The sequence below is a fragment of the Grampus griseus genome (assembly GCF_964374135.1).
Source record: "Grampus griseus genome assembly, chromosome: 4".
In the NCBI taxonomy this organism is placed as follows: Eukaryota; Metazoa; Chordata; class Mammalia; order Artiodactyla; family Delphinidae; genus Grampus; species Grampus griseus.
Window position 1 is genome coordinate 96,785,837 of NC_138997.1, and position 17,913 is coordinate 96,803,749.

Below are 17,913 nucleotides of genomic sequence, written 5' to 3' on the forward strand. Positions count from 1 at the left end.
CATCTCTGAGAAATTATAGTGTAAATATAATTCACAAAGCAAAGTATAATATTTCAGCATTTATCCGTAGCTATGGATTCCCTTGGCTGCAAAGTAGGGTGTAGCCAGAAGTTCCCTGGGCTTCAGTCCATCCAGTGTGCACCTATGAAGACTGGGTTTATGCCAGTCAAACTGGAAGCGGAGTACTTCACTCATTTCAGCACCTGATCTCTCTGCTTTATTTGTAGCCCCAGGCAAAATATTTGATTTTAATGGAATCTTCAGAGTGTATTTAGCAAGAGTCCTATCTCACAGTTGCATGATACAAGGGTGGTACAGACTGCTATCAAATTAAAATTCCATTTTTATAACTCGTGCTTGATATATACACACATTTGAAGTGTTAAGATTTTCCATGATTTTTACACTTTTCAAACTGCACTGTAAAAATGTTCATAGTGTGGTGTCTGATGACTAGAAAGTTTGAAAAAATATTACGTAGAATTAGCTGAATACTGTATACTCTGGGAAATGTAAGGACTGTTATTAGCAGTGTGAGAATCCTTCCTCTGGAAAAATCAGACATGCAGTAAACATTTCCTTCCATTTTCCTATGTTGCTGTGTATACACATTGGTGAGCAGTGACCGTTCTTAAGACTTTGGTTTTCCTCCGCAGACAGCGTGGAAGATGAACTGGAGATGGCCACCGTCAGGCATCGGCCTGAGGCTCTCGAGCTTCTGGAAGCCCAGAGCAAATTTACCAAGAAGGAGCTCCAGATTCTATACAGAGGATTTAAGAATGTAAGAACTTTCTTTTTGACTTTACCTTCACACAGTTCTCAGAGGAGCACTGAGAAACGAGAGGGAAAAAGGGAAAATGTGCAGTTCTGTGAGAGCCCCATCCTATGTACACTTCTTATAGATCTTTCCTAGATATGAAAATTGTTGATATCCATTTGGGCTTTGGTTCACTTTGGTACACCATTATTTGTCCAATCAAACAAGGATGAGTATAGAAGAAAGGTTTACTTTATTCAATTTCTAGTTGGGATTATTTTTTTCCTTTTCGGTTATATCGACATCATTTCAATAAGCTCTAATTGTCTATAGGACTAATTGACTATCGATTGGAGCCTATCAAGGAACTCCACTCCTAGCATTGCAGAAAAGTCATGATAAGTTTGATAATTTCTAAAAGAGCATGTTACCCATGACTCTGAACAACAGGTATCTGTAGGTAGTCCCTCCTTTCGGTTCTCTGATCCAGGAGCACCTATCATGCTCCTTCCTGAGTGAATCATCGTCAAGAAGAGTGACAGTCCTTGCACACCAGAGGGTGACAGTGAGGGATAAGGAGTGGGCTGGGCAATCTGTCAGGCATACACTCTTAGTGATGCCTTGGTACATGCTCAGGATTAAGCTAGATACTGCAGGGTATTCGAAAGCCAGCTTCTGTCCTCAAGGAGCTAATGGTCTGAATAGGCAGAGAACACTCGCCCTCGTGAATTTATTTGAAAGTAATTCATCCTTAAAAGTATTAAATGGTCGTATATTAAGTGGCATACACAGCCCAAGATGTGTTATGTTCTTACACATATGTAAACCATAGTTACATATGCTACAGGTGTCCCTTGAGAGCCTAGTGAATTGCTTCAATTCCTCCTCAAATCCAGCCCCTAACAGCCTCCATTCCATGGTCTGTAGGAATCTATAGAGTCCAAAGATTTCTGCTAGTTCCATCCTCTTGAAATCTGTCCACCTCAATGCTATCTCTGTCCAACCTCATGAAGATGAAAAACTGCCTCTTCTACGGTATCCACACAAAAATTTACTTACAGAATTTGTAATGCTAGTTGCCTTTTCAGAATATTTTTATAAGGTCCCAACATGCATATTACACACAAACTTCCACCACCTCTCTGACTCCATGGGGTCTCTCTCTACCCCATTTCTGCTCTTCACTGCTCTCCTTGCCTGGGCTACCTAAATGTTTCCTTCCATTGTTCCTCTGAAGCCTGGTCCTCTTCTGACACCCAGGCATTTGTGGGGGTGGACTGGGTGGGGAGGAAGGCGATATAATGGAGATGGGTGCTTACCCCACACAGGTAGGACTCATATTACACATCAAGATGTGTAATCTATCAAGATGACACATACAAATAAACAGACCTAAAGAGAAAGGGACTTTGAAAATTAGGCTCAAGAATTCTTAGTCATGGGCCTCCCTGGTGGCACAGTGGTTGAGAGTCCACCTGCCAATTCAGGGGACACGGGTTCGTGCCCCAGTCTGAGATCCTTGCCGGGTAGAGTAATCTTGGTTGTAGTTTCTTCCCTTTCACCACTTTAAATATTTCGTGCCACTTCCTTCTGGCTTGTAAAGTTTCTGCTAAGAAATCAGCTGTTAAACTTATGGGAGTTCCCTTGTACGTTATTTGTTGTTATTCCCTTGTTGCTTTTAATAATTTTTCTTTGTCTTTAATTTTTGTCAATTTGATTACTATGTGTCTTAGTATGTTTCTCCTTGGGTTTATCCTGCCTGGGACTCTGCACTTCCTGGACATGGGTGACTATTTCCTTTCCCATGTTAGGGAAGTTTTAGACTATAATATCTTCAAATATTTTCTTGGGTCCTTTCTCCCTTTCTTCTCCTTCTGGGACACCTATAATTAGAATGTTGATGCAATTAATGTTGTCCCAGAGGTCTCTTAGGCTGTCTTCATTTCTTTTCATTCTTTTCTCTTTATTCTGTTCCACAGCAGTGAATTCCACCATTCTGTCTTCAAGGTCACTTATCTGTTCTTCTGCCTCAGTTATTCTGCTATTGATTCCTTCTAGTGTATTTTTCATTTCAGTCATTGTATTGTTCATCTCTGTTTGTTTGTTCTTTAATTCTTCTAGTTCTTTGTTAAACATTTCTTGTATCTTCTTGATCTTTGCCTCCATTTTTTTTCTGAGGTCCTGGATCATCTTCACTATCATTATTCTGAATTCTTTTTCTAGAAGGTTGCCTACTTCCACTTCATTTAGTTGTTTTTCTGGGGTTTTATCTTGTTCTTTCATCTGGTACATAGTCTTCTGCCTTTTCATTTTGTCTATCTTTATGTGAATGTGGTTTTCGTTCCACAGGCTGCAGAATTATAGTTATTTTTGCTTCTGCTGTCTGCCCTCTGGTGGATGAAGCTATCTAAGAGGCTTGTGCAAGCTTCCTGATGGGAGGGACCTGTGGTGGGTAGAGCTGGGTGTTACTGTGGTGGGCAGAGCTCAGTAAAACTTTTATTTACTTGTCTGCTGATGGGTGGGGCTGAGTTCCCTCCCTGTTGGTTGTTTGGCCTGAGGCAACCCAGCACTGGAGCCTACCGGCTCTTTGATGTGGCTAATGGCAGACTCCTGGGGGTGGGGGTGGGGGCTCACACCAAGGAGTACTTCCCAGAACTTCTGCGGCCAGTGTCCTTGTCCCCACAGTGAGCCACAGCCACCTCCCGCCTCTGCAGGAGACCCTCCAACACTAGCAGGTAGTTCTGGTTCAGTCTCCTATGGGGTCACTGCTCCTTCCCCTGGGTCCCGATGCACTCACTACTTTGTGTGTGTCCTCCAAAAGTGGAGTCTCTGTTTCCCCCTGCCCCGTCCTGTCGAAGTCCTGCAATCAAATCCCACTAGCCTTCAAAGTCTGATTCTCTGGGAATTCCTCCTCCCATTGCCAGTCCCCCAGGTTGGGAAGCCTGACGTGGGACTCAGAACCTTCACTCCAGTGGGTGGGCTTTTGTGGTATAATTGTTCTCCAGTTTGTGAGTCACCCACCCAGTGGTTATGGGATTTGATTTTATTGTGATTGTGCCCCTCCTACCGTCTCATTGCAGTTTCTCCTTTGTCTTTGGATGTGGAGTATCTTTTTTGGTGAGTTCCAGTCGATAGTTGTTCAGCAGTTAGTTGTGATTCTGTGTGCTCTTGCAAGAGGGAGTGACAAACTCCCCATATTTTGATTAAAAGAATAAACCATTCATCAACATCTTAAACCAGTCACACTTATATGAAAGTGGTTGAACTCCCCTGCAAGTAAAGATTACCAGAGCTCCCCAATCTTTTTCCAGTGCTATATCTCTGACAGTATTTCTCCAACATATATTGTAAATATAAATGGGAAATTGGAGGAAAGGAAGATAGTGAGAGATTTCTCTGCCCCTCACCCTGTCTTACCCACTGACTCATCCCCACATTTTTATTTCTCTTACCACATACTAAACTGAATCTTCAAAAGTAGGCAACTGATAGAAATGGAGAATATAGTACAGTGTATCTCAATCTTTACTGTCCCTCAGAATAACCTGAAGGATTTGTTAAAACAGATTGCTGGGCCCCAGACTGAAACATTATGATTTAGTGTCTGAGATTGGGGTGGAGAATTTGCCTTTCTCATATGTTCCCAAGTGCTGCTGACGCTCCTTGTCTGGTGACCACACTAGTACAATGCAAACATCATAAACACTGGTGTCACTCAGACTCAGGTCCATATCTTATTTGTTTAGGGAGATTCCTCTGAATCAGTGGCTTGTGTGTCCTTGTCTCTACAAATTGGGATAATGATATCTACATTACATGGGTTTTGCCTTTGTTTTGCTGGGTTTTTTTTTAGTAAATTCAGATAATAAACATTAAGTTCAACAAAAAGGAATTATTATAGTGTGGCCCAAAATAGTCAATGTCAGTTTTATGTTCCATCAGAGTGGGGCAGTCATGGTTGACCTACATACCTCCTCAGCAGTGTTTTAGGTTTTGAGCTACATAATTATGTATTTAAAAGGTTGCAGAAAGATGCAAGTTATTAGGTACACATCAGCAGTCTCATGTTGCAGTCATTTAGGGAGCTTTAAAAACTACAGATAGCTGGGTATCATGCTTGGTGATTCTGATGTAATTGCTCCCAGAAGAAGCGTGAGCGTCAGGATTTATACCACTTTCCAGGTAATGAAAATGTGTAGCCAAGATTGAGAACCAACATTGAGAACAGTTCTCAATGTATCAGATCATAGCCATAAAGGCGCTTCTATCACAAACAGAATTGACCTTGTGATGAGCCCTCTAATGTCAAACATCAATGGTTAAACTGGCTACATTGGAGCCTTATGAAACCCTTGGTGGGTGGGGTGGGATGTGTGTGCAGATGATGACTCTGATGACTCTGATTTAGTTAAATATGGGGTGATGTTTAATAATCTTTTTTTTAAAAAACTTCTTTAAAAAAAAATCCCATTTTAATAAACTGATAATAGAAGGTCACATTTGAAAAAGACTGACTTAGAAGGTCATACAAGTCATACAAGTATCTGTATACATGACGCATAAACTTGCTTTGCTGTTCTCTTTCAGAATCAAGCATAACTTCACTCAACACTAGGTGATAATGAATGGTCCGTTGGGCATTAAGTTTTCATAAGGCTATGTTTCTTTGACATTTCCTCTCATTAATAAATAATTTACAGTATATTCTTCCCAATTTTTAAGGCACAGGATGAAAGATAGTTGCAGCTAGGTAGACCTAATATGTTTTGGACCTCTGACTGCTTCCTGTCCCAAATCTTTCTCTGCTTCCTTATCTTTCACTATTTTGAATTGTAATAGGTCAAAATATCCTTTATATTCAAATACATCTTTAAAGGACCACTTTAATAATTGTTAATGTCATTCTTCCCTAAAATTTTTAAGTGTTAATATTCTTTTTACCTCAAAATGCAAGATGTTTGTATTAGTTTTCTATTGTGTGTAACAAATTACTACATATTTAGTGACTTAAAGAAATGCACATTCATTATCTCACAGTCTTGAAGGTTAGGAGTCCAGAAATGACTTACCTGGTTCCTCTGCTTGGGGTCTCATAAGGTTACCATCCAGGTGTTGGTAAGGCTGCATTTCTCTTTGGGTTTAGGAGTCGTCTTCTAAGCTCATGGGGTTGTTGGCAGAGTTCATTTCCTTGTGGTTGTATTTCTGAGGTCCCCACTCTTGGGTTAGCTGTCAACCTGGGGCCACTCACCTCCTAGAGGCCTCCTGTAGTCCTTTGCCAATGGTGCTCTCACAGACTCTTTCATAGCACGGAAGCTCACTTCTACAAAGCCAGCAAGAGAGATTCTCTCTACTCAGCTAAAGCAGAGCCATATAATGTTACATAATCGTGGAACTAACATCTCCTCCCATCACTCTTGTACATCCCAGCACTCAAGGCAGGGGATTAAAAAGCATGTGATTTATGGGGAGTCACATTTCCATGATATCCATCACAGTGGTCTTTGTGAGGAGGCAGCAACCCTTATGGAGTAGAGCTGCTACATTTGGTCTGAAGTCACATTTCAAGCACAGTTAATACCCCCCCTCAGTTTTTTGCCTGCAATCCAGACTTCTCCTGAGGGATTTTACCAAAAGTGACACCAACCTTCCCCCCTGGTTTCTACAAGAGATTTGATGTTATGGCCAAAGGAACCAGTAAAAGAGGAAAGTTCTTTGTTGGGGCTATTCCACCCCACTTGAAGGGTTTGAGAACGTCTGCACTTTAAAAATAGACGAAGGGAACTGACGATGAATTTACAGGGATCTACATTTTTGACAAAGGACATGTACGTAAAAAGCTCTAAATCCCACTTACGGTGAAGGTGAGGGGAGGAGTTAGGCACATGCATGGGAAACAGTGGGGTAAGTGGTTAGGATAGAGAAATAAGCTGCTCATTGTATGAGGCAATTTCTCTTTTGACATGAGCCCTCAGAGTTATTCTTTTTTCTTTTTAACATCTTTACTGGAGTATAAATGCTTTACAATGGTGTGTTAGTTTATGCTTTATAGTAAAGTGAATCAGCTATACATATACATATATCCCCATATACCCTCCCTCTTGCATCTCCCTCCCACCCTCCCTATCCCACCCCTCTAGGTGGACACAAAGCACCGAGCTGATCTCCCTGTGCTATGCGGCTGCTTCCCACTAGCTATCTACCTTACGTTTGGTAGTGTATATATGTCCATGCCACTCTCTCACTTTGTCACAGCTTACCCTTCCCCCTCCCAATATCCTCAAGTCCATTCTCTAGTAAGTCTGTGTCTTTATTACTGTCTTACACCTAGGTTCTTCGTGACATTTTTTTTCTTGAATTCCATATATATGTGTTAGCATACGGTATTTGTCTTTCTCTTTCTGACTTACTTCACTCTGTATGACAGACTCTAGGTCATCCACCTCATTACAAATAGCTCAATTTCTTTTCTTTTTATGGCTGAGTAATATTCCATTGTATATATGTGCCACATCTTCTTTATCCATTCATCTGTCGATGGACACTTAGGCTGCTTCCATGTCCTGGCTATTGTAAATAGAGCTGCAATGAACATTGTGGTACATGACTCTTTTTGAATTATGGTTTTCTCAGGGTATATGCCCAGTAGTGGGATTGCTAGGTCGTATGGTAATTCTATTTTTAATTTTTAAGGAACCTCCATACTGTTCTCCATAGTGGCTGTATCAATTTACATTTCCACCAACAGTGCAAGAGGGTTCCCTTTTCTTCACACCCTCTCCAGCATTTATTGTTTCTAGATTTTTTGATGATGGCCATTCTGACCATTGTGAGGTGATACCTCATTGTAGTTTTGATTTTCATTTCTCTAATGATTAGTGATGTTGAGCATCCTTTCATGTGTTTGTTGCCAATCAGTATATCTTCTTTGGGGAAATGTCTATTTAGATCTTCTGCCCATTTTTCGATTGGGTTGTTTGTTTTTTTGATATTGAGCTGCATGTAAATTTCGGAGATTAATCCTTTGTCAGTTGCTTCATTTGCAAATATTTTCTCCCATTCTGAGGGTTGTCTTTTGGTCTTGTTTATGGTTTCCTTTGCTATGTAAAAACTTGAAGTTTCATTAGGTCCCATTTGTTTATTTTTGTTTTTATTTTCATTTATCTAGGAGGTGGGTCAAAAAGGATCTTGCTGTGATTTATGTCATAGAGTGTTCTGCCTATGTTTTCCTCTAAGAGTTTTATAGTGTCTGGCCTTACATTTAGGTCTTTAATCCATTTTGAGTTTATTTTTGTGTATGGTGTTAAGAAGTGTTCTAATTTCATTCTTTTACATGTAGCTGTCCAGTTTTTCCAGCACCACTTATTGAAGAGGCTGTCTTTTCTCCATTGTATATTCTTGCCTCCTTTATCAAAAATAAGATGACCATATGTGTGGGGGTTTATCTCTGGGCTTTCTATCCTGTTCCATTGATCTATATTTCTGTTTTTGTGCCAGTACCATACTGTCTTTATTACTGTAGCTTTGTAGTATAGTCTGAAATCAGGGAGCCTGATTCCTCTAGCTCCATCGTTCTTTCTCAAGATTGCTTTGGCTATTCGGGGTCTTTTGTGTTTCCATACAAATTGTGAAATCTTTTGCTCTAGTACTGTGAAAAAGGCCAGTGGGGGCTTCCTTGGTGGTGCAGTGGTTGGGAGTCCACCTGCTGATGCAGGGGACACGGGTTCATGTCCCGGTCTGGGAGGATCCCACATGCCACGGAGCGGCTGGACCTGTGAGCCATGGCCGCTGAGCCTGTGCGTCCGGAGCCTGTGCCTTGCAATGGGAGAGGCAACAACAGTGAGAGGCCCGCGTACCGCAAAAAGAAAAAAAAAAAAGGCCAGTGGTAGTTTGATAGGGATTGCATTGAATCTGTAGATTGCTTTGGGTAGTAGAATCATTTTCACAATGTTGGTTCTTCCAATCCAAGAACGTTGTATGTCTCTCCATCTGTTTGTATCATCTTTAATTTCTTTCATCGGTGTCTTGTAGTTTTCTGCATACAGGTCTTCTGTCTCCTTACGTAGGTTTATTCCTAGGTATTTTATTCTTTTTGTTGCAATGGTAAATGGGAGTGTTTCCTTAATTCCTCTTTCAGATTATTCATCATTAGTGTGTAGGAATGCAAGGGATTTCTGTGCATTAATATTGTATTCTGCTATTTTACCAAATTCATTGATTAGCTCTAGTAGTTTTCTGGTAGCATCTTTAGGATTCTCTATGTATACTATCATGTCATCTGCAGACAGTGATAGTTTTACTTCTTCTTTTCTGATTTGGATTCCTTTTATTTCTTTTTCTTCTCTGATTGCTGTGGCTAAAGCTTCCAAAACTATGTTGAATAATATTGGTGAGAATGGGCAACCTTGTCTTGTTCCTGATCTTAGTGGAAATGTTTTCAGTTTTTCACCGTTCAGAATGATGTTGGCTGTGGTTTTGTCATATATGGCCTTTATTATGTTGAGGTAAGTTCCTTCTACGCCTACTTTCTGAAGTTTTTATCATAAATGGGTGTTGAATTTTGTCAAAAGCTTTTTCTGCATCTATTGAGATTATCATATGTTTTCTCTCCTTCAATTTGTTAATATGGTTTATCACTTTAAGTGATTTACATATATTGAAGAATCCTTGCATTCCAGTGATAAACCCCACTTGATCATGGTGTATGATCCTTTTAATGTGCTGTTGTAATCTATTTGCTGTATTTTGTATTTTGTTGAGAATTTTTGCATCTATGTTCATCAGTGATATTGGCCTGTCATTTTCTTTCTTTGTGACATCTTTGTCTGGTTTTGGTATCAAGGTGATGGTGGCCTCACAGAATCAGTTTGCGAGTGTTTCTCCCTCTGTTATATTTTGGAAGAGTTTGAGAAGGATAGGTGTTAAATCTCCTCTAAATGTTTGATAGAATTCTCCTGTGAAGACATCTGGTCCTGGACTTCGTTTGTTGGAAGATTTTTAATCAGAGTCTCAATTTCAGTGCTTGTGATTAGTCAGTTTATATTTTCCGTTTCTTCCTAGTTCAGTCTCATAAAGTTGTGCTTTTCTAAAATTTTTCCATTTCTTTCAGGTTGTCCATTTTATTGGCATATAGTTACTTGTAGTAATCTCTCATGATCCTTTGGATTTCTGCAGTGTCAGTTGTTATGTCTCCTTTTTCATTTCTAATTCTATTGATCTGAGTCTCTCCCTGTTTTTCTTGATGAGTCTGGCTAGTGGTTTATCAATTTTGTTTATCTTCTCAAAGAACCAGCTTTCGGTTTTATTGATCTTTGCTATCATTTCCTTCATTTCTTTTTCATTTATTTCTGATCTGATCTTTATGATTTCTTTCCTTCTGCTATCTTTGAGAGGTTTTTTGGTTCTTCTTTCTCTAATTGCTTTAGTTATAAGGTTAGGTTATTTATTTGAAATTTTTCTTGTTTCTTGAGGTAGGATTCTATTGCTGTAAACTTCCCTCTTAGAACCACTTTTGCTGCATCCCATAGTTTTTGCATCATCCTGTTTTAATTGTCATTTGTTTCTAGGTATTTTTTGATTTCCTCTTTGATTTCTTCAGTGATCTCTTGGTTATTTAGTAGTGTATTGTTTAGCCTCCATGTGTTTGTATTTTTTACAGATTTTTTCCTGTAATTGATATCTAGTCTTATAGCACTGTGATTGGAAAAGATATGTGATATGATTTCAATTTTCTTAAATTTACCAAGGCTTGATTTGTGACCCAAGATATGATCTTTCCTGGAGAATGTTCCATGAGCACTTGAGAAGAAAATGTATTCTGTTTTTTGTGGATGGAATATCCTATAAATATCGATTAAATTCATCTTGTTTATTGTAATATTTAACGCTTGTTTTTCCTTATTTATTTTCATTTTGGATGATCTGTCCCTTGGTGAAAGTAGTGTGTTAATGTCCCCTACTATGATTGTATTACTGTTGATTTCCCCTTTTATGGCTGTTAGCATTTGCCTTAAGTATTGAGGTGCTCCTATGTTGGGTGCTTAAATATTTATAATTGTTATATCTTCTTCTTGGATTGATCCCTTGATCATTATGTAGTGTCCTTCATTGTCTCTTGTAATAGTCTTTGTTTTAAAGTCTATTTTGTCTGATATGAGAATTGCTCCTTCAGCTTTCTTTTGATTTCCATTTGCATGGAATATCTTTTTCCATCCCCTCAGTTTCAGTCTGTATGTGTCCCCAGGTTTGAAATGGATCTCTTGTAGACAGCATATATGCGGGTCTTGTTTTTGTATCCATTCAGCCAGTCTATGTCTGTTGGTTGGAGCATTTAATCCATTTACATTTAAGGTAGTTATTGATATGTGTGCTCCTCTTCCCATTTTCTTAATTGTTTTGGGTTTGTTATTGTAGGTCTTTTCCTTCTCTTGTGTTTCCTGCCTAGAGAAGTTCCTTTAGGATTTGCTGCAAAGCTGGTTTTGTGGTGCTGAATTCTCTTACCTTTTGCTTGTCTGTAAAGGTTTTAATTTCTCCGTCAAATTCGAATGAGGTCCTTGCTGGGTCGAGTAATCTTGGTTGTAGGTTTTTCTCTTCCATCACTTTAAATATGTCCTGCCACTCCCTTCTGACTTGGAGAGTTTCTGCTGAAAGACCACCTGTTAACTTTATGGGGATTCCCTTGTATGTTATTTGTTGTTTTCCCTTGCTGCTTTTAATATTTTTTCTTTGTACTTGATTTTTGATAGTTTGATTAATACATGCCTTTGCATGTTTCTCCTTGGATTTATCCTATATGGGACTCTCTGTGCTTCCTGGACTTGATTGATATTTCTTTTCCCATATTAGGGAAATTTTCAAGTATAATCTGTTCAAATATTTTCTCAGTCCCTTTCTTTTCTCTTCTTCTTCTGGGACCCCTGTAATTCGAATGTTCATGCATTTAATATTGTCCCAGAGGACTCTGAGACTGTCCTCAATTCTTTTCATTCTTTTTTCTTTATTTTGCTCTGAAGTAGTTATTTCCACTATTTTATCTTCCAGTTCACTTATTCATTCTTCTGCCTCAGTTAGTCTGCCATTGATTCCTTCTAGAGAATTTTTAATTTTATTTATTGTGCAGTTCTTCATTGTTTGTTTGCTCTTTAGTTCTTCTAGGTCCTTGTTAAACGTTTCTTGTATTTTCTCCATTCTATTTCCAAGATTTTGGATCATCTTTACTATCATTAGTCTGAATTCTTTTTCAGGAAGACTGCCTATTTCCTCTTCATTTGTTAGGTCTGGTGGGTTTTTACCTTGCTCCTTCATCTGCTGCATATTTCTCTGTCTTCTCATTTTGCTTAACTTACTGTGTTTGGGGTCTCCTTTTTGCAGGCTGCAGGTTCGTAGTTCCCGTTGTTTTTGGTGTCTGCCCCCAGTGGGTAAGGTTGGTTCAGTGTGTTGTGTAGGCTTCCTGGTGGAGGGGACTGGTGCCTGTGTTCTGGTGGATGAGGCTGGATCTTGTCTTTCTGGTGGGCAGGAATACATCTGGTGGTGTATTTGGGGGATATCTCTGAACTTATGATTTTAGGCAGCCCCTCTGCTAGTGGGTAGGGTGGTGTTCCTATCTTGCTAGTTTTTTGGCATAGGATGTCCAGCACTGTAGCTTGCTGGTCATTGAGTGGAGATGGGTCTTAGCATCGAGATGGAGATCTCTGAGACAGCTTTCATTGTTTGATATTATGTGGGGCCTGGATGTCTCTGGTGAATCAATATCCTGAACATGGGTCTCCCACCTCAGAGGCTCAGGCCTGACACCCAGCTGGAGCACCAAGACTCTGTCAGCCACCCAGCTCAGAAGAAAAGGGAGAAAAAAGAAAGAAAAGAAAAGAAGAGAAGAGAAGAGAAAAGAAAAAGTTATTAAAATAAAAAAATATTATTAAAACTGAAAAAGTAATTTAAAAAAAGAGAAAGACAGAGCAACCAAACCAAAAAACAAATCCAGTTATGATAACAAGTGGTAAAAACTATACTAAAAAAAAAAAAATTGACAGAATCCTAGGACAAATGGTAAAAACAAAGCTATACAGACAAAATCATACAAAGAAGCATACACATACTCACAAAAGGAGAAAAAGGAAAAACATATATATATATATATATATATATTTATAAAAAGAAAGGAAGAGAGCCACCAAATCAATAAACAAATCTGCCAATAATAGTAAGCGCTAAATACTAAACTAAGATAAACATAAAACCAGAAACAAATTAGATGCAGAAGGCACACCCGATGTCTTCAATTGATCCCTAAGTCCACCACCTCAATTTTGGGATGATTTGTTGTCTATTCAGGTATTCCAGAGGTACAGCGTACATCAAGTTGATTGTGGAGATTTAATCTGCTGCTCCTCAGGTTGCTGGTAGAGATTTCCCTTTCTCTTCTTTGTTCGCACAGCTCCTGGGGTTCAGCTCTGGTTTTAGGTCACCTGAGGGCATCTGTTTCCCACCCAGACAGGACAGGGTTAAATAGGAGCTGATTACGGGGCTCTGGCTCACTCAGGCGGGGGGGAGTGGGGTGGGAGGGAGAGGCACGGTATGCGGGGTGAGCCTGCGGCAGCAAAGGCCAACGTGACGTTGCACCAGCCTGAGGCGCGCCGTGTGTTCTCCCGGGGAAGTTGTTCCTGGATCACGGGATCCTGGCAGTGGCGGGCTGCACAGGCTCCCGGGAGGGGAGGTGTGGATAGTGACCTGTACTTGCACACAGGCTTCATGATGGCTGCAGCAGCAGCCTTAGCATCTCATGACTATCTCTGGTGTCCACGCTGATAGCCACAGCTCGCACCCATCTCCGGAGCTCATTTAGGCGGTGCTCTGAATCCCCTCTCCTCTCGCACCCCAAAACAATGGTCTCTTGCCTCTTAGGCAGTTCCAGACTTTCTCCCGGACTCCCTCCTGGCTAGCTGTGGTGCACTAGCCCCCTGCAGGCTGTGTTCACGCCGCCAACCCCCGTCCTCTCCCTGCGATCCGACCGAAGCCCGAGCCTCAGCTTCCAGCCCCGCCCGCCCCGGCGGGTAAGCAGACAAGCCTCTCGGGCTGGTGAGTGCTGGTTGGTACCAATCTTCTGTGCGGGAGCCTCTCCACTTTGCCCTCCACACCCCTGTTGCTGCGCTCTCCTCCGCGGCTCCGAAGCTTTCCCCCTCTGCCACCCGCAGTCTCCACCCGCGAAGGGGCTTCCTAGTGTGTGGAAACCTTTCCTCCTCCACAGCTCCCTCCCACTGATGCAGGTCCCATTCCTATCCTTTTGTCTCTGTTTTTTCTTTTATCTTTTGCCCTACCCAGGTATGTGGGGAGTTTCTTGCCTTTTGGGAAGTCTGAGGTCTTCTGCCAGCGTTCAGTAGGTGTTCTGTAGGAGTTGTTCCACATGCAGATGCATTTTTGATGTATTTGTGGGGAGGAAGATGATCTCCACATCTTACTCCTCCGCCATCTTGAAGCTACCCCCTCGGAGTTATTCTTGAGGCTTTTGTAGACTGACTGTATGACCTTCAGTAAATCACTTCATCCCTGGCAGCTTCTGTTTCCCTGTCAGCAAATTAGGGATTAAGATCTTCCTTTCCACTCATGAAGGAAGGTGGGTAATAAATGGTTTTGTTCTGCTCTTGAAAGAGTCAGGTAAGTCTTCCTTAAGTGCAAAGTATTACTCATGTACTCTAGAATCTAGGTAGAAGAACAGAGTTAAAGTGTTCCTGTGCCCTAGCAGAGTTTTCTATCAGACTTCCAAGAAGCAGGGCTTTCTGAGGAGAAGGTTGTCTACAGGTCTAAGCAGATAAACATGGCAGCCCTTCTGAATCCCAGGGGCTGGCATGGTGCACATGTTCTCCTGGGTTTGAAACTTTCAATTGCCATTTCTTACACTGAGCAAGTAGTTTAGCTTCTCAGGATATCAAATTATCATTTGAAGACTCAGGATTTTAATACTGGTGTAGATGAGAAGAGGATGAGAAATGTTTTGCATAATCCCTTTCATTTAGAGTGTGAAAATAGACATTGGAGCCCTTCATTTTTTTCCTCTCATTCTTCTAAGTAGAAAAGTAACTAAAATTCATAAGGAAGATCATGATGTCATCTTGAAGTATATGGCCTTAAGCATGAGTTTACGTTACATATATTCTGTGGCAATTGGATGCTTCTTGGTTTATTTGTTTCTTTTTTATCTTAACCTGATTAAGTGCCATGCAAAACATTTGAAATCATACTAGGGGTGTAAACTGAGATATGTAAGTGTCCTATATACAGTCAACTCCCCACTCCACCTTGCTGGAGGTAACTACTCTTAATATTCTTCTTTATTCTCCTAGATACTTTTTTTTTTTTTTTTTTTTTGCGGTATGCGGGCCTCTCACTGTTGTGGCCTCTCCCGTTGCGGGGCACAGGCTCCGGCCGCGCAGGCTCAGCGGCCATGGCTCACGGGGCCCAGCTCCTCCGCGGCATGTGGGATCTTCCCGGACTGGGACACGAACGCGTGTCCCCTGCATCGGCAGGCGGACTCTCAACCATTGCGCCACCATGGAAGCCCTACTGAATTTTTCTAGAGAATCATACAGATTTCTTAAGTTAGTTCAATTCATCCTCCTGAGGCGAATTTTTTTAGTCTGGGAGTAATGTGTCTACTGACCTCAAACTCACATATCCCTTGAGGGATCAGGATTTGTTAAAAATAATAATAATGTCTCTGTCTTCTGAATGCTTCAAGCCTTGCTACTTCCTTAGCATTATATCAGAAATGCATACATAGCAAGTTCAAAAGCTGCTTCCTCTAAGGATTTGTGAATACAATTTGTTGTACGTGGAACCAAGTCTTCACAGCACAGAACCCAACACAGGGTGGTGGTAAGATGCTGTGTGAATCAACTTTAACAGCATGACTCCTTCATATTCTTTTTGGAAGCACTGACTGGTTCACACAAATACATCACTGGGAGCCCAATAAATAATGTTTCAGATTCAGTACATGCTCCCTAAAGAGCCTTCTGTGCAACTTCAGATATTTTGTGGCTAAAACTAACAATAAATCCGGGGCAACATTCATCACTGCAAGCTCCTGGCAGTGAACCTACCCCATAAAGTCAGATCCTTCTCCATTTTTTACAATTCCACTTCAACATGTTCATTAATATAAGCCTAACTGACAATTATTCCAGTGACCCTGGCAGGTGTTCAAATCCTCATTAAAATAAAATAAGTTGCCAAAACTTTGTCTTTTCAACGCTACATTTGAGTTGAGTCTGTTAGGCTATAAATCCTCTTAAATCTGTGTTGAATAATTTAACTTCAGGGAAATACAAAGAAATGTGTCAAAAGAAAATGTGATAGAATCAGTAATTTCCTTATCTATGCACATTCTAATGAATCATGCTTAATTTATGACATTCTAACTCCCATAGAATTTTAGGAGATTGAGTCAGAACTTCACATCTCAAGCTCCTCCTGGTTGTGAATACTTTCCACAAACATGTATGGAACACCAATCCTTTACTGAATACTCACTATATGGCAAGTACTTTGATAATATTGGATATATATTTATGAATAAAAGAGAATTGTCCTCAACTCATAGACAATAGAGTTTGGTGTAGAAAGTGTAAAATTAATAAGAAAGGGTAAAATAATTAAGTGCAAACTGTGGTGTATTTAATGAAGGAAAAGGACAGAATTCTGTGAGTGAGATTCATGTGGACACAGGCGACCTAGAAGGTGTGATGGTTCATTTTTACTTGTTGACGGAGTTAGGCCTTGGTTCCTGGTTGTTTAGTCAAACATCCGTCTAGATGTTGCTGTGAAGCTATTTTTGTAGGTGTGATTAACCTTGTAGGTGTAAGTAAAGGAGATGACCCTCGATAATCTGGTTAGCATCACCCAATCGATTGAAGGCCTTAAGAACAAAATCTGAGGTTTCCCAGAGAAGAAGGAATTCTGCCTCAAGACTGTAACAGAGAGTTCCCAGCCTGCCCTACAGATTTCAGACTTGCCAGTCCCACAATCCCATGAACTAATTCCTTAAAATCCTCTCTCTCTCTCTCTCACACACGTGAACACAGTTCTGTTTCTCTGAATGGCTCTAACTCAGTGGTCCCCAACCTTTTTGGCACCAGGGACTGGTTTCATGGAAGACAATTTTTCCACAGACCGGGGGTGGGAGGGGGGGATGGTTCAGGCGGTAATGGGAGCGATGGGGAGTGATGGGGAGGGATGGGGATCGATGGGGAGGGATGGGGAGAGGCAGAGGAAGCTTAGCTCGCTCACCCACTGTTCACCTCCTGCTGTGCAGCCCGGTTCCTAACAGGCCGCTGACCAGTACTGGTCCGCAGCCCCGGGGTTGGGGACCCCTGCTCTAGCTGATACAGAAAGCCTTTCTTAAGTCCAGGTGTTTTATGTCATACCTAAAGAGAGAACCACTCATGAAACCAGCAAGGATAAAGTGATCCCCAGTTGAAGAAACAGCAAGTATGAACGTCCTAAGACAAGAAAGGGGAGATTAACATGACTGAGGTTGAAGGAGAGAGGGATTTATAAGATGAGGCCATCAGGGGGGCATTGAACAAGTCACACAGAGCCTTGTAGGCTAGATTGTTCAGAGTGTGGTAAGAAGCCATTGATAGTTTAAGTAGGGGAGTAACATGACCTGTGTTTTGGCAGATAAAGGGTTTGGTCAAGGAGGAAGGATGAAGAAGAGAAAAGCAGTAAGGAAGATATTGCAGGAGTCTAGCCAAAATATAATGGTGACTTGGACTAAAAATTGTGGTGTTTGAGATGTAAATGAGTGAAGGAGTTTGATCTGTATTTTGGAAATAAAAATGACAGAATTTGATGATGGATTGAAAGTGACCAGTAGAGAAAGAGAAACAGTACAGATGATTCCAAACTTTCTGACTTATGCAAATGGACAGATATGGAAGCCGTTTGCTAAGACACAGAAAACTGGGAGAAAAAATGCTGAGTGGGAATGGGGTGTTAAGAGTCAGGGATCAAAAGTTCAGATTTAGTCTCATAAAGTTTTATAAGTTACTGTGGTTGGATATATGATTACAGAGCTAAGAGGGGAATTTTGGGCTGAAGGTATAAATTTAAGAGTCACCAGCATACAGGGTCATGAGAATGGATGATTAGTAAAAATTATAGTG

The 17,913-nt window shown here is 40.8% G+C and overlaps 1 protein-coding gene across 2 annotated transcripts in view; it reads left to right on the forward strand.

The window, feature by feature from the left end:
• KCNIP4 (potassium voltage-gated channel interacting protein 4) overlaps positions 1-17,913 on the forward strand; it is a gene marked incomplete at its 5' end in the record, with an annotated part of 525,330 nt that overhangs the window by 417,174 nt on the left and 90,243 nt on the right. Inside the window, one exon of one of the 2 annotated variants that reach the window (XM_082653963.1) lies at positions 657-781. In XM_082653963.1, coding sequence (XP_082510089.1) covers positions 657-781 — 125 coding nt within the window. The remainder of the gene's footprint in view (positions 1-656; positions 782-17,913) is intronic. The other variant, XM_082653962.1, reaches the window with a different exon arrangement.